The sequence below is a fragment of the Gymnodraco acuticeps genome, unplaced genomic scaffold (genome assembly GCF_902827175.1).
Source record: "Gymnodraco acuticeps unplaced genomic scaffold, fGymAcu1.1, whole genome shotgun sequence".
Classification (NCBI taxonomy): domain Eukaryota; kingdom Metazoa; phylum Chordata; class Actinopteri; order Perciformes; family Bathydraconidae; genus Gymnodraco; species Gymnodraco acuticeps.
In genome coordinates this window covers 541212-564941 of record NW_022989942.1, presented here as the reverse complement: position 1 = coordinate 564941, position 23730 = coordinate 541212, and the positions used below count along the sequence as shown (strand labels likewise).

The following is a 23730-nucleotide window of genomic DNA, read 5'->3' as shown; positions in this document are numbered from 1 at the left end:
TTGGAGCAGTCTTTTGCTCTTCAACTTGTGTTTAAAATGCATTTCTACCTTAATTTATTTTGTAGGTTTAAGAACAATAAATATATTGCTGTCTTCATTCCTTGCAGATCATTTCTAAAGTGTAATGTTTTCTCTCAGCCATGTGCTGTTGGCCCTGAGTATGAACACGGAGGAACATTCAGAGCAATTACAGATTTTTATGATTAGAAAGCTTTTCTGTTTTTGACCAGATGTCTGCAGAAATCTTTTTTTATTGTAATCATGTGTCCTCATATCCTGCAGTTTCCATTTGGCATTACATTTTTTTACATTACATTGCATTTAGCAATTGCATTTGGCAGATGCTTCATAGATAACAGTAAGAGGCAGAACCAGTTAGAGCTGAGTATGATAACATTATCTAATCAAACTAAATAAAAGTCAGCTGTCCAATGTCCGACATCTGTTATTTTTCTTTTAACCGTGACTCATACAACATAATTTAATATGAAGCCCCTACTAATATAACACCCAGAAACCAGAAAATCAGCAGTACCTCACTTTACTTGACTTATTTTGCCTTATTTTAACCAGGATAAAAGCAATTGTATTTGTATTACAACATATCAATAAGGCTATTAGTTTAATCCGCTAACTGACCTCATATTCTGTATAGGAGAACTTTTAAAGGTCAGACAAGGTAAACAGGCTCCTTGTGCTGTTCCTCTCAGGGTAGAGTCAGTGACTCACTGTGTTGGCCTGAATCACTTATTTCCTTTTCCCCATCAGTGGAAAAGCACCACACAGAAAAGCAGAGGAGGGTCCGCTGGCTGTAAAAGACCTCTCTATGCGGACTCTGGCCTGCAGCCAGGCAGCAGACACGTGTCAGGCCAGGTAAACCAGGGAGGCGTTTCATAAACTCTACACTGAACTTCAAACACTCGCGAGTTGTTAGACTCCTGAATTAGATGTTGTAGAAGTTGTAAATCACTAAATATACAGCCTCGTTTGAGGTTTGTGCGAGGACTTTAAGCTGAGTCTTGGAGATTTAAGCTGGACTTTGACTCAAGATTCATCATATAAAGTAGAGGAGAGGGGAAAGTGGGTTATTTTACCTAAGAGGGAGAGGAAGAGAGAACGACGACATGGCCATGTGGAGGACAGCGACAGCTCTTCTGCTAATTCTACAAACTGGTAAGAAATGATTTGTTTCTGTGAGAGGTTGACAAAGGTATTCAACAGCACTGATTGGGTTGCCCTAGAGGTGGAGATACAAATATAACTAAACAGAATTTTTCCATATAATAGTATTTTTGTTTTAATGAAAGATTATCAAGATTATCATCTATATTACATGTTAAACATATTTTCCAGTTGACCTCAACTTATTGTTGATGTACATGGCCATAAGGTGACAAAAAGTGTATAATTTGGATAATTTCAGAGGTCTGAAGAAAAAATACATTCCAGTATTTGAAATGAATAGAAACATTCGAAAAAAAAACATTTTAAACATATTTATTTTGTATTCCTCCAATTTGTATTGTAACCGTTTTAAATCAAGTACATTGAAAACGGTAGAATATTTTCACAGCAGTAGGATAGTTCTAGAGATGACAGGATGTTTTCATGACTCATTTAGTGGGAAAGTTTAATGATGTATGTGTTTCTCTCTCAGTGTTTGGCCAGAGCAGCATTAGATGGTGCACCATCTCAGATGCAGAGCAAAGAAAATGTTCGGCCATGTCGGAGGCCTTCGCCAAAGCCTCGATCCGTCCATCCCTGAGATGTGTCAACGGAGTGACCATTGAGGGCTGCGTTCAGAAACTACAGGTCAGAATAGGGCTAGAGGAATTTAAGCAATTTTGAAAAATGGTAGTTGTTCCTTAATAGGCAAATCATAAAATAATTTGCAGTGTAATATACCTTATTATTTAGTAATCTATGAATCTGTATCAGTCAGGACACCAGAAGACTTGTTAAAAGATTATTAAATATTTTGAGTGGTAGAACACACTATCAGGCATAAGATAACAAGGCTGGAACTACTTTTACAGTTGCAATCAACTTTTTTATAGCTGATATCAGGCAGCACACTGGGTCCTTTAGGGCAACCACAGACTTGAAGATTTCTGATCTGCCAACAGTAACCTAGTAACCAGAAACTGAGCAAAACACGAACCTTAATGTTTGAATAATGCTTTGTCCTATGTAGGCTAGGCTATATGGAAATACATGATATGCTGAAAATGCTTTTTAGCATTCTTATTGTAAACAAATCCAGTGTCTCTGTTCCAAAACATTTAGATGTTTTAAACCATACCATAAATAGTTATTGTTTCTTTGTACAATGTTCTACAAGTGTAGCTGTCCCTGTCAATCTATAATATTGGGGCTCTTAAGTACATAGGGGAAATGTCCTGATATTTATAACACTATTCATCTTTTTGCTTTCTCTGTTACTGTAGAAAAAAGAAGCAGATGCCGTGTCCATGTTCAGCCCTGACATCTACAAATTGGGGAAAACCAACTCCTTTAAGATTGCTGCTAGTGAATCAAAAATTGATGGTTAGAATGTTTATTTCATCTGAAAAGCAACTCAAACACAGTTAGATGGTTGAAGACAGAGATAACTATTCAGAGAGAAATACAAGTGTGAAACATGATTTCACACTTGTATTCACACAGGACCAAAGATAAATCTCTGGTCCTGTGTGATAAGCAACTTTAAAAACATGTTAGCCAATTCAGTATGTTGTTTTAGTATGTAATGTTAAAAAGAATAGTTTAGTATTTTGGGAAATATTCCTGTTTTTGTATTGCTTAAAGATGAGAAGATGAGCCACTTAGTGTGAAGTCGAGCATGGTGGCCATATAGCTTAGCGTGAAGACTGGAAACAACAGCTAGTAGCTCCGTCCAAATGGAAAATAATACACCTTTAAGAACTGCTAAAAATCACATAATAACACTGTATAATTTGTTTAACATGTACAACTAGAACTGTTGGTGTAATGAGAAGTTGTTGGACTATCTATTGAACAGAGCCAGGCTAGCTGTTCCCTGTTTCCAGTTGTTGAGCTAAGCTAAGCAACTAGCTGTAGATTTGTGTTTTCTATACAAACATAAAAGTGTCTTTATGAGTATTTATAGCAAGAAAGCAACACATTTATTATGGTTAACCTGTAGCAACTTAATGCAGGCTAAATTATCACACGTGTTACCTGATTATAACAACTACTCCTGTCTCTGGGATATTTTTTTTTTAAAACGAGTGATAGTCAGCACTGATCTCCTACATTATATCTCAAAGTAGAAATGTCATGTAATATATTGCTAGTACTCAGTTATTGTGAAGTGTGTTTTTATACCTGCTCTGTTGTTGCCTCAGGTACCGGTGCTAACTACTATGCAGTTGCTGTGGTGAAGAAAGCAAATTCTGGCATCAGCATAAACAACCTGGCAGGAAAAAGGAGCTGTCACACAGGGAAAGGCCGAACAGCCGGCTGGAATATGCCTTTAGGATACCTCATAGACCAGGGCTACATGTCTGTAGTGGGCTGCAACATCCCACAGGGTAGGAAATACACTTCACATAAATAATTGTGCATATGTGTACATACAGGAAGCTGGAGAGACTTTTGTGTGTTTGTGTCATCAGGTGTGGCACATTTCTTCAATGCCAGCTGTATCCCTGGAGCAAACCAGGAAGGTGATCCAGCCTCTCTGTGTCAGCTGTGCAAAGGAAATGGTGAAGGACTGAACAAATGTGACATGAGCGACAAAGAGTTATACTTCAGCTACGCGGGAGCCTTTAGGTAACACACAGAAGTTACTGTTCTGCAGAACTGGGTATTTACATATTTGTAAATTACTTCCAGGACCTATCTAGAGACATTCCATCTTTAATAACATTTTACAAACAGTAGCACATTGAACATATCGAAATATAAATAAAAAAACTATGTTTTCGATAAACAAAAAAATATATAGTTCTCATTCATAACACTCCGTTCGATGTCTCACTATGGGATGCGCCTCATCGCGGAGCAAACATAAGCATCAATCTCATTACGCCAATCCTGATTGGCTGGAGATCTTGACGTCAGGGAAATCACCCCCTATAAGTAGCTTGCGCCACAACGCATGCGCCATTCAAACACCTCTTCTCGCTTCAGAGCACATCTCTATGGTAGCCGGACAAGCTTCACGGTCCACAGACTGAACCCAAATATCCATTTCGGTCGACGGGCGCTTGCCGGCTACTCCTTCTGCTTCGCAGGAAGACGGTAATTACTAACGCTAGTTATTGTTGAAATCGACCTCGCCGCTCTCTTTCCCCGGAAAGTAAGCTAGGTCTGATTTTTTTCAAGCTAGCGTTAGCTTGCTCCCTCACTACCGACACCACGGTAGCGAGGAAGTCTTTTCTTTTCTCTTCCCCACGGAGGAGGAAAGGATTAAAAGGAGCATACTGCCACACCAGTCAGTATTCTCTGGGAATAAAAGACCCACACCGTCCTTTTCTCCGGATTAAGGACAGGGTGGTTACCTCTTTTTCTCCCAACCTACCTGTTGAGAGCGGGTCCTCTCCACGCCACGAGGCGAACAAGATGGACGCCCCTCTCCCTCACACCAGAGGAGTCAGGGACTCGGTGGCTCGACTCTGCGGCTGCGGGTTGAAGATCTCGGGCACAGACACACACCAGGTCTGCTCGTCCTGCCTCGGGCTGGAACACGCCCGAGGCGCTATCGACAACCCCGGCTCGTGCGGACATTGTGTCCGCTTCACCGTAAAGAGCCTCCGCCGACGGCTAGCACGCCAAGCTAGCCTGTCGGAGCAGGAACCCCCCATGTCCTCTGACCTGCCGGCCGGCAGTCAAGACGCGGGGGCATCTGCCACAGAGAGTGAACCCCTCTCCATGTCCGTCTGGGGCTCAGTATCTGCGATGGCCGCAGAACCGGATTCCCGCGCCCTGGCAGGCCGGGACCCGGTGGCGGCAAGACACGCGGGAACGGGACCCCACGCTTTACCGAGCTGGGGCTCCCAGTTAGACCTCACCATGGTCTCACCCGCGGAGGATGTCCTCGAGCTGGATTACGACGAGGACGAAGAGGACGCCTCGGTGTTCCTCCTGTCCGAGTCGGATGAACATGAAGAGGACATCTTCATGTCATCGGCTCAGGCTGCAAAGCCTGGAGCGAGGGCTGCTCTCCCAGACGATAGCATACCAGCTTCGCCCTGTCTGAGTATGGACCTGCAGGCCGTGTGCAAACGCGCTGCGGCCAGACTCGACATCCCGTGGCCTGAAATGGCCAAGGAGACCTCCAGGTCCCGCTACGAAGGGAAACATTTTCCCCAAGCAGCGCGGACAAAGAGACAACTCCTTCCGGTCTTCCCGGAGATGTTGGATGAGGTGTCAGTCTCGTGGAGAGACCGGCCCTTCAGCAACAAGGTCCCAATCCAGGGTGCCTCCTCCCTAGACTGTGACGGAATGGAGAAGCTCGGCCTGCTCCGCATACCGCCCATGGAACCGCTGGTAGCAGCCCACCTCCTACCGAGGATGGGCCCGTCACCGAGCAGGAACCCCACGCTGCCGGCAAAGTCGGACCGATTTCAGTCGACAATGACTGAACGGTCCTACAAAGCCGCAGCGTTGTCCGCCAGGGCCCTGAATGTGGCCTCGCTGCTAACCGCTTACCAAGCGGAGCTCTGCGAGGACCTGTCGGGTAACCCGGGTGCAGCCACTCTGGACGAGATGGCGGCGGTCACAGACATCTGTCTCCGTGTCCAACGCTGCGCCGTCCAGGCCACGGGTAAGGCAATGGGGATCATGGTGGTGCAGGAAAGAGCGAGATGGCTCAACCTCACCAACCTCCCAGACCGGGAAAAGGAGGATGTGCTGGATATGCCCATCGTTCCCGAGGGAATTTTCGGCTCCGCTCTTGCTTCCATGCAAAGGAGGTGTGAGTCGAAAAAGAGGGAGGACGAGGCACTCCACCTCTGCCTCCCTCGAAGGGTCCAGCCGCTGCCTTCGCAGCAGCAGTCCTTCGCCCAAGCTGCCTTGAACCCTGCTCGGTTTAAAACACCGAAAACGCAGAGGTCGCAGCCCGCCCCGAGTCCCCAGCCCAGGCTGGAGACGAGGGCGAGCTGGCCCAGAAAATCTCCGGTTCCGGCTGCAGCTCAGGCGCAGCCAACCCAGAATTTCGGCCAGCAGGCGAGGAAGAAGAAGCGAGCGGCGTGACAGCCCCTCCTTCTCCCCTCCGTGACAGAGCTGGAAGTCCACGGTTCCCCAGCTCTAAATGTGTTCCCGCCGCCTCGAGAGATGCCTCAACACCATCCTCAAGTCCGCAAAAACACATGTCACAAATCTGTTTGTTCCTCTGTCATTAAACATTTGCCGCTGACGCATCCAGGCTTCAGGCCGAGGGCGCAGCTCAAAAAAATGATAAGAAAAACAATAAAAACCAATAAACAGCCCGCCAACTGTTCCCCATCTGAGAGCAGCTTCGGCATCTCTCAAAAGGCGGATTACAGGCGGGTCTGTGAAGGCACCACCGTCACGCGCATGCGCAGTGCCGGCTGGGGTTTTAAAAGCACCACCGCCACGCGCATGCGCAGTGCCGGCTGGGGTTGTGAAGGGGGCACCACTGTGTTCAGACACTAGAGGTTCCCATAACACAACAAATAGAGACTCAGAGGGGAAGAGATGTGACATCTCCACTGGCTCTAAGGAGCATGCAGTGGAAGATGCTCACATCATCTGCTTGGGTTTTCAAGACAGTAACACGGGGCTACAGACTCCAATTCGCTGTCACCCCCCCTCGCTTCTCGGGCATTCTGCATTCGCAGGCCCGAGGAGAGTCAGCCCATATTCTGGAGAAAGAGATTCTCTCTCCTAGAAAAGAGGGCTATATCTATTGTACCCGCCGAGCAGAGTCAGGGCGGCTTCTATTCCAAGTACTTCCTCGTTCCCAAACGGGGAGGGAACGGAATTCGGCCAATACTTGATTTGAGGGCTCTGAACAAATATCTAAGAAGATATAAGTTCAGAATGCTCACTCACACATCTCTGCTGCGGCTCGTGCGACAAGACGACTGGTTCACATCAGTCGACCTGAAAGATGCGTATTTTCACATCCCAGTATATTACCCACACAGGAAATATCTGAGATTCGCATTTCAGGGGATCTGTTATGAATACAGAGTACTCCCCTTCGGTCTGTCTCTCAGTCCAAGGGTGTTTGTACGATGTACGGAAGCCGCGATAGCCCCGTTAAGACAACAGGGTATTCGCCTGGCGACCTACCTGGACGACTGGCTGCTTCTCGCACAGTCGGAGCAGGAGGCTGTTACGCAGACAAATGTCCTCGTAAAGCACCTGCTCAACCTGGGTTTCATAATAAACACAGAGAAGAGCATGTTGTGCCCCGCGCAGACTATACTCTTCCTGGGTTTACACCTGAACTCGGTGCCCTTTTCAGCTCGCTTTTCAGCGGAAAGAGTGAAAGCTTTCAGAGCTTGTCTCGCTCTTTTCCAGCTGCGCAAACATGTTCTCTTCAGATCATGCCTGCGATTGCTGGGGCTCTGTCCAGGATGTCTCCCATCAAAGACATTGGTGCAGCGGCGAGCTGGTCCTCGCCGCTCACTTTTGTCTGCCTCCTAACAGGCTGGACGTTCTGCTCCCAGTGTGACTCAAGCAGTGCTGGGCACCTGGTTGAGTCAGAGCTCTACCTGTTAAGTTCTGGTTGGTTTGGTGATTTTCGAGATAAGCTCGTCTGGCAATACGGGAGCTACAATTTCCCATAGTGAGACATCGAACGGAGTGTTATGAATGAGAACTATAGGTTACTTGCGTAACCCCAGTTCTCAGAGTAACATGAATGTCTCACCAGACGGCCCTCCTTGCTATGGTGAAGCGAGAAGAGGTGCTTATTTTGAATGGCGCATGCGTTGTGGCGCAAGGTACTTATAGGGGGTGATTTCCCTGACGCTGACGTCAAGATCTCCAGCCAATCAGGATTGGCGTAATGAGATTGATGCTTCTGTTTGCTCCGCGATGAGGCGCATCCCATAGTGAGACATCTCACTTCATGTTACTCTGAGAACTGGGGTTACGCAAGTAACCTATAGTTTACGGCTTTCCTTTAGAAAAATAATGCGCATTTGCTAGGAAAATGTTAAGTTTTGATTGCAAAAAAATCTTAATGGACATGTTTTTAAAATGTCTGTAAAACAATTCACTTAACTGAGCAATTTGAAATAAATCCTAATGTCTGATAATGTTTAGAGTGTTAATATAAACCATGTTTTAGTTGATGACGTTAGCATGCTACAATTAACGTCACTAGAGGAAAAGTCAGGGAACCAAAGATTTTAGGATTCATCACCTGTGACCCATATACATCAACACAAATCTAATATAATGGTTGATAACATTTCGAATTCTGAAGCAAAGTGGCAGGTGAAAAAAGACATGCCCATCTCTAGAGTGACACTGCTAGCATGGCTACCAACACATGCAAGGCTAGCACAGTGGTTGGTATCCTCCTCTTCGAGGCAGAAAGCAAAGGATAGAAATTTGAGTCAAGAAACACTAACACTTTCAAAGCAGCTGGTGTGACATTCTCCAAGTAGCATGGACCTTTCATTCTCAACTCCTCCTTTGTGTTTAATCTCTGTAGGTGTCTGACTGAGGATGCAGGAGAGGTGGCCTTCATCAAACACACCACTGTCGCTGAAAACACTGATGGTAACCTCTTAGTTAGCTGTACAATCAGAGATGACCACATCAATTGTTACATTTTCAGCCACTTTGTTGTTAGCTTATTAGCATGTCTGTTAGCTAACCAGTTATTATTTTCACCAGATCATACTCCTCCCTGGGCAACCAAACTGAACTCAGCGGATTATGAACTGTTGTGTCGTGATGGCTCCAGAGCTCCTGTCTCTCAATGGAATAGATGCCACTTGGTCCGCGTCCCATTTCGTGGAATTGTTGTTGGCATGGACGTCACTCCCTCTGTGGTGTTCAACATGCTGACGGAGGGACTGGTGCGTCTAAACATCCACAAATAACAGGAAGTATCTTAAAGTTACAATCTTGAAGATCTTGTTTGGTTTTCTATGCCGGTAATTTAGATTGATATCACTTGTTAAGAGCACTTTTTGAGAATGTTCAAACAGTTTGTAATCTCATCATTGGGCAATAGGTTCAGTCACCATTGTGTTACCTCTTACGACAATATATAGTGGCTTAAGAGAAGAAAATCTTCAAGATTCTAACATTGAGACACATTGAAGGAGTCGGACTAGCATTCATTACTGTGAGATTCTGTGTGTGAGATGAATTGAGTGTTACTTGTCATCTGCAGGAAAAGTCAGAGTTCGGCATGTTTTCATCTATGGATTACGGAGGAGGAACTGTTCTCTTCTCTGAGTCATCCACCATGTTTCTGGGGGCCGTGTCAAATGACCCTGAGAAGTGGATGCATCGCTACTATCATGATGCTCTGACAGCCATGGACTGTAAAGCTGAAGGTGAAACAAAAATGGCACTAGTTGATTTCTATGAAGTTTCTTTGTGAAATGTATGAGTAAATGTAACCGTTCTAGCTAACTGGGAAACCTACCTATCAATTCATATTTCTTTCTTCCTTTACAACCCACCTGTCTATCTTCAAATATCCCAGGTGTCCTGCGTTGGTGTGTGTTGTCCAGTGGTGAGCAGCAGAAATGTGCTGACATGAGCGTGGCCTTCCATAACAAAGGTCTGACTCCAGAAATCAAATGCGTCCACGGGAACTCTGTGACTGACTGCATGAAGAGAATCAAGGTAACAGATGATTTCAGCTGGCGGTTGCTGAAGAACAACTACAGTGATTTCCTTTCATTCAAATTAAAACACAGTATCTGTGCTCTACGGTGGAAAAACTCTAAAACTATACCTTAAATACCACTTACCAAAAGTTTGAACTGGAGTCATTATGTAAGGACATGCGAGAAAGACGCAATTGTCTCTGGCACTGACAACCGATGATAACCACAATGTGTTGATTAAGGAAAAGTCTAGGGATATGTAAAGTCAGTATTATTCATCCTCTAGCAACCAATATGGAAGACCTACAGATGGATATTACCATCCATATAGCCTTGACGCAAGCGTTTTTCTTTGTTCAGATGTATTAAACTAACCCTGTGCCCAATACTTGTTTAGAAGGACTTGGACTTGAATTGAGACCTGTAGGTCTATACTTTGAGCAACACCAACACATCTGTGATAAGCTGTTCTGGCATCTCAATCTCTGCCCTTCCTTTCGGTAATTGTGTAGAACAACGAGGCTGATGCCGTCACCTTGGATGGAGGTTACATCTACACAGCAGGAAAAGAGTACGGATTGGTCCCTGCTACCGGCGAGAGCTACACAGGTAAGATTTCAAACACATAAACTCACACAAGCAAAGTCACACATTCTTGTTACAAAGGCAGGAGATAGAGGTTGTTGTTTCTGTTGTCTCCAGAGAGCCGAGATGGTTCCATGTACTATGCAGTCGCAGTGGTGAAAAAGAGTAGCTTTGACATCCGTAACCTTGACGACCTGCGTGGCCGTCGCTCCTGTCACACCGGATATGGTCGCACGGCTGGCTGGAACGTTCCCGTAGCAACGCTGATGGAGAAAGGCCTAATAGCCCCTAAGCACTGTCAGATACCTCAAGGTCAGTGGGATGTTGGTGTGTGAATCTGTGTCTGTGTGTAGTAGTGGTCTGAGATAGAATAGTCAGAACTCAGAAAAAATAGCACTGGGAAAGAATGCCTCACGCCTCACTTCCACCAAAGTTTGTGCGGATTTGACTCAAATGTAATGGATTTGGTGTTATATTATTAATGCATGGTATTTAAACCCTCACACTGCCAACTTTGTATTTGTCTTGACATGTTTGATGATATGCTCGAAGATCCACACCACGCCCAATCAAGATTACATGATAAAGGAAAGCTACTGAAAGCCACATTATAAATTACAAAACTATTGTATCAGGCTGAATGGTCCTCATTTCTGCAAGTAAAACAAACGTCATGTAAAGAATGGACAGTTCGTTATAAAACCCATTTGTTTTAAAAGTCTTACTTTTTCTTCCATTCTTTGACTTTCTATTTTTTTATGTTTCCCATGACGCCTAGCCGTGGGAGGGTTCTTTGAGAAAAGCTGCGTACCAGGTGCAAACCAGCCCGGTTTACCCAGCAACCTGTGTGGGCTATGTGTGGGCACCGAATCAGGAGAGAACAAGTGTGAGAAGGGAAAAGACCTGTATGATGGATACGACGGTGCCTTCAGGTAACACCCCAAACCCCTGCACTGCATCAAAGTTACATTTTTCACTCCAATTTGTCCCTGTATCCCCAACAATATAATACATGTTAATGAACATGGGTACATTTAGACCGTTGGAAACCTATTTCTGACAGAATGACTGCGCTACAGCTGCTTAATTCATCCAAAATGACCCTATTAGTACTTTAATCCTTAGGTTTAACCCACCGTCACATCATTTTAAGGTCTGTGATTGGATGTTCCTTGCTGAAAAGCATGGAGTTAAAATTAACTTCATCCTCATCTTTTGCACAGATGATTGAACTCCATTTTATGGGACTTTGGGGAAAAGTGCACCAGTAAAAACTTCTCTAATTAGCAACTGTATTGCCTCTAATATAAAATGTTATTGAGCGTTGCACCCATACTGCATGTGTCTGTCTATCTGTCCTTTCAGGTGTCTTGCAAAAGGAGATGGAGATGTGGCTTTTATCAAACATTCTACTGTCTTTCAAAATACTGATGGTAAGACAACAAACTTCAAGAAATAAAATGTTCTTATAAGAGTCTTGTAATTTTAAGGGACATCATTTTTCTTTGTGTTTATTCAGGTAATGGTGAAACGTGGGCAGTGGATCTCCTGTCTAAAGACTTCCAGCTGCTGTGCTCTCAGGACACTAAAGCTGAGGTAACACAGTACAGACACTGCAACCTGGCCAGAGTCCCCTCCCACGCTGTAATGGTACGACCCGATACCAACATCCACGCCATCTATGGACTACTTGACCGTGCACAGGTACAATTATTAATATGTCTTTAGCTTATACAGCGTACGGTCTGTAACACTGTACCGATTGATTCAGAGGGTGTAAGCCAACCAAGTAAAGAGATCTGAAACAATAATTATATAAATGATTCTCCACTGTAAAGGACTCACAGATTTCTGAGACCAAATGTAGGTTTTCATACATGAGATTTGATGATTTGATGATTTTTGGTGGTGCATCAAATATGCTCTGACGTCTGAGAATTATTATTTGGGCGCCAGAAAGCATGTTGTTGGACAATATAATCCAACAGAAACAGCTAACTGGAATTTAGGAAGAAAATGGTGTCTGTGATGTTTATTAAGTTCCTTTTTATTTCTGTTTCCCTATAGACATATTTTGGCAGTGATACAGGTACTGAGTTCAAGATGTTTGACTCGAAGGAGTACAAGGGCACAGACCTCATCTTCAAAGACTCCACTGTTATCCTTGTCGGTGTTGGTGACAGGAAGACCTACCAGGAGTGGCTGGGCCAGGGCTACATGGACTCGCTGGTTGACCTGGAGTGTAACTCATCCAATGCAGGTAAAAACAAACAAAATAGCTAAAGTCACTCCACACTATCCAATGTAAATCAGAGGTATTTTTCTTTTCATGTTTATTTGTGTGGGTATAACCAAAGCAACTGAAATGTTGTAAATTGAAAAAAGGGTGAAGAAAGCAAATCTTTTCTACGACAGTCTAGAGTCTAGATATCACTTTAAATAGTTAAACAGGTCTGCCAAGTAGATCAACGATGTATTCGGTAGTTCTATATTTAGCAAAGGCTAATTCATTTTTAAAGTCAACTATGTGGACAGGACAGATAGTTACAATTGTGTCACTATGTATGATAGTAAAAAAAAGGATGAGCAAATTAGCAGCCTCTTGTAATTACCGGTATAACTGAAGAGTGGAGTGCAATTAGGATATAGATCATTCAGTCATAAAATAAATACACAGATAGGGGAGCTTTCTAATGATTTCCATTGTTTTCTTACCTACAACATATTTAATATCTCTTTTTTTGTTTGTACTTACAGTGAAGTCCTCTGTATTGCTACTGCTGATGGCTTTGGTCAGCTTCATGCTGACCGACCTCTGGATGTAATGTGTTGCAGGCGTCCAGCAACGTCTCCAACTCACTTTCATTACTTTTTTTCTCTATTTCTAATCTATTAACACTTTACCTTCCCATGACTTCCCCCTCTCCATGCCTGATTATTTTGTTAATTGTCTCTCAAGTTTCTAAGTGAAATTATCAGTTTGTAACTTTCTACTATTTTTGATCTTACAAATTGCATAATTTCTTACTCATTTTTTATGAGAGAGCCATGTTGGAGCTGCCTTTGGATTTAAATGGTGCTGGTGTTGGATGGAAGCACATTGCCTCGTGGTATTGTGGCAGATAAGAGAGTTTAGTTGCCAAAGACTTAAAGCCTGTGTGAATCAGACATGATGAGAGAATGTGCTGCTGCCACTTTGTTTACTGAAGGTGGGCTGCCATATCAGTGTGTATGCGGCCACCTGTTACCTTTCCTTAGTCGGTGGCTCATTCCCGTCTCTCTGAAGCACCGACAATCTGATGATGAACTTTTACACGAGTCCTTAATAACATTGGGATCAATTTATGATGTAATATAATTGATATTACTTACTTACTTTAAACACGAGTAACAAAATGCTCTATGAGTTTGGAGCTAGAGCCAGGAGTTCATTAGCTTAGCTTTGCCTACCTTTAGCTTAGCTTTTCGCCATATTGAACCTTTAAAACAGGGTTGCCAACTCTCACGCATCTGGCGTGTGACACACGCTTTCACTCTCAATCTCAGGCTCTCACGCTGCCCAAACTATTATCACGCCAAAACAAGAATACCGAAGACTAGAAACGGTTTTGAAAACTGTTGTCACGCAGTGATCGTCTTCCCAATAGAACATCTTTGATAATGTCTTCTGGCCAATCAGAATCAAGATAACGGCGTGGTGTTGTGGCAGGAAGTCCCGACGGAGAATACTTTTGCTGTAGTACATCTCTATATACATCGATACAACATTACGTGTTGATTTCTATCAACACGTAATGAAATAAGATCCCACGGTTTGATGATTGACAGGTGTGTGGGCTGTCTTCCATTTTGACACACAGAACAATGGGGGCTATCCACCCTTATCCACAATGTAAAGTAATTCACACAGCCTCTTCCCTCTTCTCTCTGTGAGGAGCAGCAGGTTCAGCTTCATTTAAATATGTCGTGTAGTAATAGATGTATTTTTTTTTTCTCAAGAGAGTACCAGAATGTGTATTTTATGTTAGTATTTCAAAAAATCTCCTGGGGGAGAATCCCCCCTGCAGGGGTTGGATTTTCAGCATGTCAACTCTTTCACTTGTGGGTAAATTGCAGGATTAGCTCCAGGTCGTCCTTTTTATTTACTACAAGACAAATGTGCCTTTTTATTTCATACAGTTCAATTTGGATTGAGACAGGGAAATAATCTAAACCTCACGCGTGGCGTTTCACTGTCAAGGGGGCGATAGAGCGTGTATGTAATTACATTGCAAATACTGACTTGAGCCCCACCACTGTATGGGTTAGCCCTACCATAGATTACCCAACAAAAACACTCCGGAGCCGATAAGTCAATGAATTGCTTATTGCGACAGGCACACAATAAAACAGTGGAAACAAAGATGTGTTTGATTTTCATTAGTGAATTAAACTGTGTGCCCTTTGCCCCTTTGTAGTCTGTGTCCAATATTGTGTATTTGTATATGTATATCCTATATGCTAAGGTCCCGCTGCTGACACGATAGCAGTCATTTCGTGTGCAGATGTGTAATTAAACCCATGATAACAAAATCTCACTCCAGCCAGGTACCCAAAGTTGGCAACCCTGCTTTAAAACTACATTTTTAAAAGGCTTTATGTAAATATAGAAGTCATATTGCTGTTCCGTTCTGCTGCCACTTGCTGTGTGAGTACTACTAACTAACACAGCCTTTCTTTAGTTTAGGCTGTGTCGCTAATATAAGCTAATGCCATATCAGTGAATATGCACTAGTGTTGCCTCCACACAGAGCTGTGCTGGGGATAGTGTGATGATGAGTGGCTGAGTGTTCATCCATAGGCTGTCTGCTTCATGTATTCTCCTCAAACACCTAAAATTAAGTTGAATATATTAATCTGGTTTATATCTTGTTATTTTGATCATAAATGGAAACTGCTTTAGCAGCAGATAGTCAGCACTTGCAGCCATTTCTCACACCTTGTAAGCATTCCATTTCATACATTTGGAAACACATGGAGTAGGCTCCATCAGATTTGGGGAGAACATAAAGAAAACATCCTGTGGTTTGTGCTGAGAGTGAATGGATTTTGTTTGTTTGGATGCTTTGAGTCAAAGAGGAGTTTGTGTTAATTAGGAGGAGACAATACGGTTTAATAATATGTGTCTTCAACTTTCATAGTTAAAAAAGGGGTTTACTTGCATTTGTGTTTGACTTGGAAACATACATTGATCCCGTTTTGATTTAAAACGGGTTGTGGTTTGATATATTTAGTAATGCAATGTTTGTGTCCAATTAATATAATAGGACATAAATGTTTATGATAGACCTTTCTGAGTAAAATAAAATCTGCTCTCATGTACTCTAACCCAAACAACTCACTCCAGAAATGTGTTAACTCAAACTAACTTGCTCAAGTCATATACTGTATTCATGCTGCTTGATGCTGTTTCCTGTTTTAAAAGGGTGATAGATGTGTATTTTCCTATATTAAGAGATTTATTTGTATATGATGTTCAGATGCCATATCAGTGTATATGTGCTGACTCATGCTGTCAGAAACTAATGCATTCTCTTCCTGCTGATAGAGATTTATTTCTATGTGAAATGATGTAACATGTGACTAATATTTAGTTGCCAGACCAGTGAGTCTGCACAAGTATTGCTACATAAAACTGCCTAAATGAGCTGTTTTCTGTGCTTCAAATTAAAAAAAACAATTTTAAACGCATGTAGTTTGGTTATTCTCTGAGTGTCTGTGTATGTGTGTGTCATATTGACCAAGCCAAGCCCCTACACACATGTATTCCCATTTGAAAAAGGACTGGTACATTTGCAGCAGTAACAGTTTTTGTTTTAAAGTTTAAGTCTAACAGTTATTTTCATAATCAATTGATCTGCCCACTATTTATTTGATTAATCCACAAAAGTGGAATTACATAGGACCCATGGTGACATGTCTCACTGATATAAAAATGGTCTATACGGACAAGAAACACATTCTAGCATTTGTGCTGAAATCATCAAATGTGTCCTTGAAACAAATTACTTCAAACAATTAATGAATCAACAAAAAACAATGCTGAAAAGCATTGACATATATTGAATAATTATTGTAGCTCTTTGTGAAAGTATCTACAGTATTTTGGTCAACGTTTTGTCAAGGCAAAGGGAAATCAGAGCAAGGAAGCATAATTACATACATTACCACAGCCGTAGGAGCAATACAATATAATCTCTTACCCTTTGCAGCATATCTCTAATGATGAATGCAGATGAACTGAGTTACAACTTGGAGGCAGTGGACTGTGAACTCCTGACTCTGCTAACCTGACACAACCTTTCTTAAAGGCAGTCATTGACCTCAGTGGTACATTTGCATAGGTACACACACATGTATCTCCCTATGATCTAATTAAAACATTTATACAGATGAAACAGTCATTTCCTAGCAGTCATACATTATAATCTTTATTTTTACAATCGGACCAACAAGGTGAATAATGTCTATACATATCCTCATCACATCTTTCTCTATATGTACATTTTGACCCACCAAATGATTTACCAAGACAACTGTATGTTCATTACTTTAAAAGCATTTTGGGTAGATATATGTCATAGTGCACATTGGGTAATGATGGTTTGGTATTTCACATTAATCCGACAAGACCTAGATAAAAGGCTGTTCAACAGGGTCTAATGAAATTACTATGAATTGTCAACATTTCCACAATATTTCCAAATCTATAATGGGTCCCACAGTTGTTTGTAAAGATAAAATAGACACTTTCCATCCCTGCATTCTCTGAAATGCAGGGATACAGTGAATTCATTCGTTTAACCTCAGTTCATCATATATTATCTGGCCTTAGATATTCTAAATCACTCCCTGATTGTAAACTGGATCAGTGTCTAATATGTTGCAGTTTACGGTTATAGTGCATGGATGAGGCAGATTGTTTATACATGACTTCCCATATGTCCTCCTCCAGTCATTGTTGATTCACCATGGTTTCAGCTTATCAATAACCGCCCACTAAAGTGTATTCACAGTCTCTTTGTCATCCTATATCCAGCCTGTCGTGTTTACTTCTTGATCTGTCTGGAGCCGTCCTTCCATCCCTGCTTCACCTCATTCACAAAGGTGTCTTTGACTTTCTTCAGGATGCTGCCCATCTTCCCCAGGTCCCCGGGGACTTGGCCGGCCTCATGCTTCACCTGCCGCATCGTCGGAGACTGCAGGACCCGCTGAGAGGCTACTTTACCGGCTATCTGAGCCTTGGTGATGGCGTTGGCTGTGATCTGTGCCGCCCTGCGAATCGGACGAGACTCTGCCAACTTCTCAACAACACGGTGGTTGTTGAGGAGGTTGAATAAGAACCGGAGGAGCATTGTGTCGAGATATTTTGTCGAAGACTTTTGACAATTTAGCTTAGAGAGCTAACTTACCGGTCCCGTCACTTTCGTGTATTTCTGCCCTGTAATGACAACAACAACAACAACAACAACAACGTGTAGCGTTAGTAAACTGGAGATAATGATATCCGACGGTAGATTATACATTCATGTGTGCTGGGGTTGTGGCGTAAATAAGTATACATAAAACAGTTACTGACTTACTTCAGTTGGTTCAGGTGACCACCACTAGGTCGCCGCCGCAATGACATAACAGACTGTAATAGAGTGAGGCTGAAGTTGGTTTCACGTTCTATTAATTTACATTTCAACCGCACGTATACTTATCCACAACTGCGTCTCTACCAATATGAAGCTAACTTCAATTTATGGGAAATTATTTTCCGGACGTTTTAAGTGGTAACACCATTCAGTAAAGTGCGTCCGGTTGAATCATACGTACATCCGTTCTCAGTGCCAGATTTCCCAGCTCGTTTCCGTTGATCATCCTTCCCAACATTCGCACACGGAGCGCTGAGATTCGTCATCTCAGAATTTAACTCTTAAACCCGTGGACACTGTGAACCGCTGCCATGCGTTTGCTTTTGTTTTTCTTCGTGACCATGCTGTCTCTGATCCCGGCGGCAATGAGTGGAGCCGAGAAAAAAAAGCTGCAGATCGGCATCAAGAAGCGAGTCGACAACTGCCCCATCAAGTCCCGCAAAGGAGACGTGCTGAACATGCACTACACCGGCAAGCTGGAGGATGGCACTGAGTTTGACAGCAGCATCCCCCGCGACAGGCCCTTCACCTTCACCCTGGGGACCGGTCAGGTGATCAAAGGCTGGGACCAAGGCCTGCTGGGAATGTGCGAGGGCGAGAAGAGGAAGCTGGTCATCCCCTCCGAGCTGGGCTACGGAGACAGGGGAGCTCCCCCAAAGATCCCCGGAGGAGCGACGCTCATCTTCGAGGTGGAGCTGCTCAGCATCGAGAGGAAATCCGAGCTGTGATGAACAGGAGATGAGGGAACTTTCGAAACGTACGTTTTTTATAAATGTGTGGTTTACACTGATTTGGATACCTCCGATTCTTACCTTAACACCATCCATTGTGTAGGCCTACATCATGCCTGGAAAACAACATGGCCTCGGTTTCCTGTGGGGTAATCTGATTAAATGCAAATGAATTTAGAGGTGCACCATCTGAGCTCAGAATTACATCAACAAATACATGTAAACTCAGAAAACATACGTCAAAATTATATGATAAATTAAAATATATATAAAAACAAGCCACATGTTAATAATATGTATGTTATTGAATCTCAGTTACAGCTATTCGCGACATTTAAATAAAGTAAATACCTCAATGTTGCAGTGTTTCATGTTCGTCCACTATGACTTAATTAAAAACATATATTGGCTTTTTCGATAAAATGTTTCTACATAATTTAACTCGATAAAGGGACCCTTAAAACCCCACCACTTTGACATTTTCAAAGCGTTTCAGCTTTTTTTAAATCTTATGAAAACACCTGTTGAACCAGCTTCCAATCCCAAAATGCTTTAATCTTCATACATAATATTAGGAAATAAACTTGTAAACCGTCTGCGGTCACACCCATCTAACTATGGATGCAAACAGACTCCCAAAGAGTGATGAAAAAGTTGACCAACTCCATTGAACTCAAAACTAGACATTTCTTGAGAGAAGCAGAAAATCCTGCTTTCTAAGTCGCTCGCTAGCTCATATTTCTTACACCACAAACCTGAACTCTAGATCAAGGGGTTCGGCTGCATTTTTTTAAAATAATATGTTCACTGTAGGTGTCACGGTTCTGACTGAAAAGAGTCTTTTCAAAATGTAACCCCTTCAACACCTGTGCTTTTTTGTACCTTTTGGATTACATTTCAAATTTGAAAGTTTTACCATTTTCTTTCAGGTTCCAGGAGCTGCTGCAGCATTACGTGGAGATTATCTGACCTCTGATGAAGAACTTCATGGAAAATCTGGGAGTAGAGTTAGCAACCCCCTGGCAGAGCCACTGTCCTTGTTTCACTGGCTTTGCCCATTGTGCTCTGATTTATTGGTCTGAAGTTATTACAAGATGTGATGTATGTCCGTGCTTAACAAACTATGAGCAGTGAGCAGCTAAACACAGTATTTGGCTGCAGGTTGGAAATAAAGACATGCCCTGCAGTTTCAGTTCATCTGTATTTCTAATTGTCTCTGATTTATAAGTGTGATCATTTGTACATTCTTTTCATAGAACAATTTTGGTTGTTGTTGAATAAGTCAGGAAAGGATGGTTTAGTATACATGTTTTTTACTTTTTAAGTATTTGATAAATGACAATAAAATGTTAAATTGAAGGGGAACTTTGCAGTCTGATGTGGTTTTGTTGAACAACATATTTTTTTTATACACATAGATAAAATCTATAGGGAAAAGTGTGTGGTTATATTTATCTACTTCAAATATATAAAATGTATTTCAAAAATGTTCTTTAAATATCCAAAAGAAAACACAATAAGCAGTCTTTCAGTTACCAGTGACACGGATGGCAGCAGCCAATAGAAAAGCACCACATCACACATTTCAACTGCCAGCTTCCGTCATGTGACCTGGGGCACCTCTCGGTAGCCATGAGTTTAATGGATGGAGGATTAGACATTTGGTGTATCATATAATGTAAGGGGTGCCAATTTTGGATTTAGCTATAACTACTTTAATTCGGGAAATGTTAGACCATATTTAGGTCTAAAAATGCTCGTGGTTCCAGTAAATTGTGATTTTGGATTGTTATGTGAAATGTATTACAGAATGAGCGACGTCTAATAAGCCCTTCATATTTTGGTAGGCTATTTGATTTACATCAAACAAAATAGAATGTTTTTATTTCCCCCCCCAGAAACACAATAACGAGAGTGAGCCCCATTCCGAAGCAGGAGGGGCGGTAATGCAGCTCGCACGCAAGTTGCTATGAAGAAAGTACGGACAATATTTTGGACGGACAAGTAAACCGGAAGTTATCTCAGCGTTGCCGAACACCTGCGGACTCGTTCCGGTTGGCTCTCTGCGATTTGTTCAACATGTCTGCTAAATTAAACGCGTTGCATAGCGACTCTTACGTTGATATCAGTCAATACAGAGACCAACATTTTAAGGTGAGCTTCAAATTAGTTTAAAAGACTGGAATCATTTATTGTAATGTCAAAGTGACGGTTTATCATGTTAGCTTATAGTTAGCTAACAACAGAGAGGGCAGCTCATGCTTTGTATGGAGGCGTTTATTGCTTTGTAACCTTAGGTTTAACTCATTCAAGATATGATAATGTCTTAACTTCTTGACCCACATTGTATTACCATGGTTTTTTTCATTCTACCGCAAGCGTCTCCATTGCAGTAGCTTAACGTTTAATTGAGTTTGTATTTAAACAAAGCCGCTCACTGGAGTTCTCAGACGTTAATCGGAGTTGATTTGAAATCAAGAAATACCTGACGTCAATCCACTGAGGTGCTTTAGATATGGAATAATGAGGTACACATTAAATTAACGGTGCTGCTTGTGTTTTTAGGGAAACCGCTATGAACAGGAAAAGCTGCTGAAGCAAAGCCACACTTTGTATGTTGGGAATCTCTCCTTCTACTCTACCGAGGACCAGGTAGGAAACACTACAAATAAGTATATTTGTGTGCACAAACAAGTATTTAAATAAGTCTCACTGTTCTGTTTTTTAGAATCAAATGCCGTATAATCATCATGTTCTTTTATGTTAATAAGCTGAGAAATTAGGCTCCGTTCAAATAAATGTATTTGTTCTGTATAAACTGGGGTTGTTATGGCATATGACTTGTTGTAGTAGGTCCCCAAAGCCGTGTGATTACAGCTGTTAGTGATCAGTAATCATTTGGATTTTAAATCAGAGACAAAGCTAGTTTAAAATATTGAAATGGCGGTATACTTTTTAAACCAATTTAATTGTTAAAAGTATTTACAGGTAATTCTTTAATGCTCAACAGATCATTTGTATAATAACTTGTATTCTCTTTGTAACTGCAGGTACACGATATCTTCTCTAAAGGTGGAGACGTCAAGCGCATCATCATTGGTCTGGATAAAGTGAAAAAGACAGCCTGTGGATTCTGCTTTGTAGAGTATCCTTTTATATGGAAAATACTTGATTTAACCTACAGCAAACACTCATATCTGTCAACATTTAACTAACATTTGACCACTATAGCTTAAAGTGATCATGTTTTCTAAGTGTATTAGCCTGCAACAGACCGTAACTCCTGCTCTACCAGATACTACACTCGGACAGGAGCAGAAAACGCCATGCGCTTCATTAACGGCACACGGCTGGACGACCGTATCATCAGGACAGACTGGGACGCCGGCTTCAAGGAGGGACGGCAGTACGGCCGCGGAAAGTCTGGAGGACAGGTGAGGAGGATTCAGACACTTACGATAATACAGTTCAGCGAGATGCACGAGTGGTTTATTGGCTTAGAATAAACAGTCTACATATCAGCAAACCAAACATTTGTGTGTACAACATCTGGTGGTGTTCTGGATCTCCTGCCTTTTCATTTGTGTCCTTCATATTGAAAAGTTTTGGAAAACAATATAAAACACAGCATGCTATTTAAATGATGGCATTTACGGAGAAACAAAATCAACACACTACATTATGACATTTGAAAACACCAGTATGATATTTAGAAAGTGAACTCTTGTCCAAAAGTAAATGATGCATGCCTCACCGTGGCCTTTGTAGAGACGGCATTAATATAGCATGGCATTTGAAAAATGAAAGAGATGATGCTATTAACTAATGCATAATCATGTCAAATGGGTTGTATTGCTGCACAATAAGCTTTCTGGCCGTGTGTTAATGAAGAAGCATACATATTGGACTAAGAACTGGTTTATTGGGGGTGAAAAATAGAGCCAATTGCCCTTAATTATATAAATGATTTGGACCCCCAGCATTAAAACAATGAATCATGTGTATTTACTGTAACCCTCTGATTGTGTTCCTCCTGTAGGTGAGAGATGAGTATAGGCAGGACTACGACCCGGCCAGAGGCGGCTACGGTAAGCTGGCTTCGCAACATCGAGGCGCGGAGGTTCAGAATAGTTTTTAACTGAACCCCACTGCAGGTCCCCCCCCCTCTCAGTCCTGGACCAGAACCACGTCATGCTACCACAGACAGTTAGTCGCTGTGTAACCAATACAGCTCTACAGCTGGTCTGCACGGACCACTGGAGCCCGGAAAATAGCAGCTTTTATTTATTTTTTCTCTGTCTTTCATACCGGCTAACAGTTTACAAGTTATCGCAAGCCAAACTCCAAACTCACTGTGTTTTTATTTGTGCATAGACATACCCACAACTCCCTTTCAGGCTGGGAGAGGCTCTGATGATATGTGGTGACTGAGTTGGTGATGTGTCAAATAACAAGACTGTTTAAGGATGTTGTTGTGTCTCAACATTGGGTTAAAGGCAATCCTCTGAACGAATAGAAAGGATGCATTCTGTTATCTTAACTGGTTTCCACAAATGAAACTTGGTGTCCCAAATTGGGTATGCTTTTTTTAAATAAAGATTTTCATTTTTGATGAGTCATGTTTTCTTGTCCTTGTCACCATATGAGATTTTAATCCAATAGTCTCTGCTTAAATTTAACGTAGGCCTTTTTAGGGGAGAATTCATTAACATATTGCATAAATACACACATGTGTTGTCTTGTCTGTGTTTTGCAAACAAAGCAGAAACAAGTGATGTTGTCCCTTAAACCTTAATGATTAATAGGTACTTTGGCCTGGGGAAATAACTTCCATTCCCATCACTAACAAATCCCCTATTTTAAATACAGACAGCTGCTTGTATTAACGTCCAGCAGACCTAGCAATTATTACTGCTTTGGAGTGTTTTTGTCCAACTGATA

General features: G+C 42.2%; 4 protein-coding genes across 5 annotated transcripts; 3 read left to right on the top strand and 1 right to left on the bottom strand.

Moving 5' to 3' along the window:
- Positions 1 to 935: 935 nt before the first annotated feature.
- On the top strand, positions 936 to 13990 carry LOC117542451 (melanotransferrin-like). Its single transcript, XM_034210143.1, has 16 exons — positions 936 to 1173; positions 1658 to 1812; positions 2448 to 2547; positions 3369 to 3554; positions 3639 to 3795; positions 8660 to 8727; positions 8845 to 9029; positions 9350 to 9515; positions 9668 to 9810; positions 10307 to 10403; positions 10497 to 10691; positions 11158 to 11311; positions 11745 to 11812; positions 11899 to 12083; positions 12447 to 12639; positions 13137 to 13990. Exons 1-16 carry the CDS (start codon positions 1125 to 1127, stop codon positions 13202 to 13204), a joined length of 2169 nt encoding a protein of 722 aa, XP_034066034.1. The 5' UTR covers positions 936 to 1124; the 3' UTR covers positions 13205 to 13990.
- Positions 13991 to 16461: 2471 nt separating this feature from the next.
- On the bottom strand, positions 16462 to 18144 carry si:ch211-162e15.3 (protein NCBP2AS2). 2 transcript variants are annotated; one of them, XM_034210145.1, is made up of 2 exons: positions 18002 to 18144; positions 16462 to 17859 (listed from the first exon to the last, which is right to left on the bottom strand). In XM_034210145.1, the coding sequence occupies exon 2, from the start codon at positions 17771 to 17773 to the stop codon at positions 17468 to 17470; it is 306 nt and encodes a 101-aa protein (XP_034066036.1). In that variant the 5' UTR covers positions 17774 to 17859; positions 18002 to 18144; the 3' UTR covers positions 16462 to 17467. The 2 variants fall into 2 exon arrangements, with proteins under 2 accessions (XP_034066036.1, XP_034066037.1); XM_034210146.1 differs by having other exon boundaries at positions 17998 to 18043.
- Positions 18145 to 18220: 76 nt separating this feature from the next.
- On the top strand, positions 18221 to 20154 carry fkbp2 (FKBP prolyl isomerase 2). The gene is made up of 2 exons (XM_034210144.1): positions 18221 to 18815; positions 19719 to 20154. The coding sequence occupies exon 1, from the start codon at positions 18370 to 18372 to the stop codon at positions 18784 to 18786; it is 417 nt and encodes a 138-aa protein (XP_034066035.1). The 5' UTR covers positions 18221 to 18369; the 3' UTR covers positions 18787 to 18815; positions 19719 to 20154.
- A 515-nt stretch (positions 20155 to 20669) lies between these two features.
- On the top strand, positions 20670 to 23401 carry ncbp2 (nuclear cap binding protein subunit 2). Its single transcript, XM_034210152.1, has 5 exons — positions 20670 to 20943; positions 21355 to 21441; positions 21840 to 21934; positions 22085 to 22223; positions 22829 to 23401. The coding sequence occupies exons 1-5, from the start codon at positions 20869 to 20871 to the stop codon at positions 22925 to 22927; spliced, it is 495 nt and encodes a 164-aa protein (XP_034066043.1). The 5' UTR covers positions 20670 to 20868; the 3' UTR covers positions 22928 to 23401.
- The last annotated feature ends 329 nt before the right edge of the window (positions 23402 to 23730 follow it).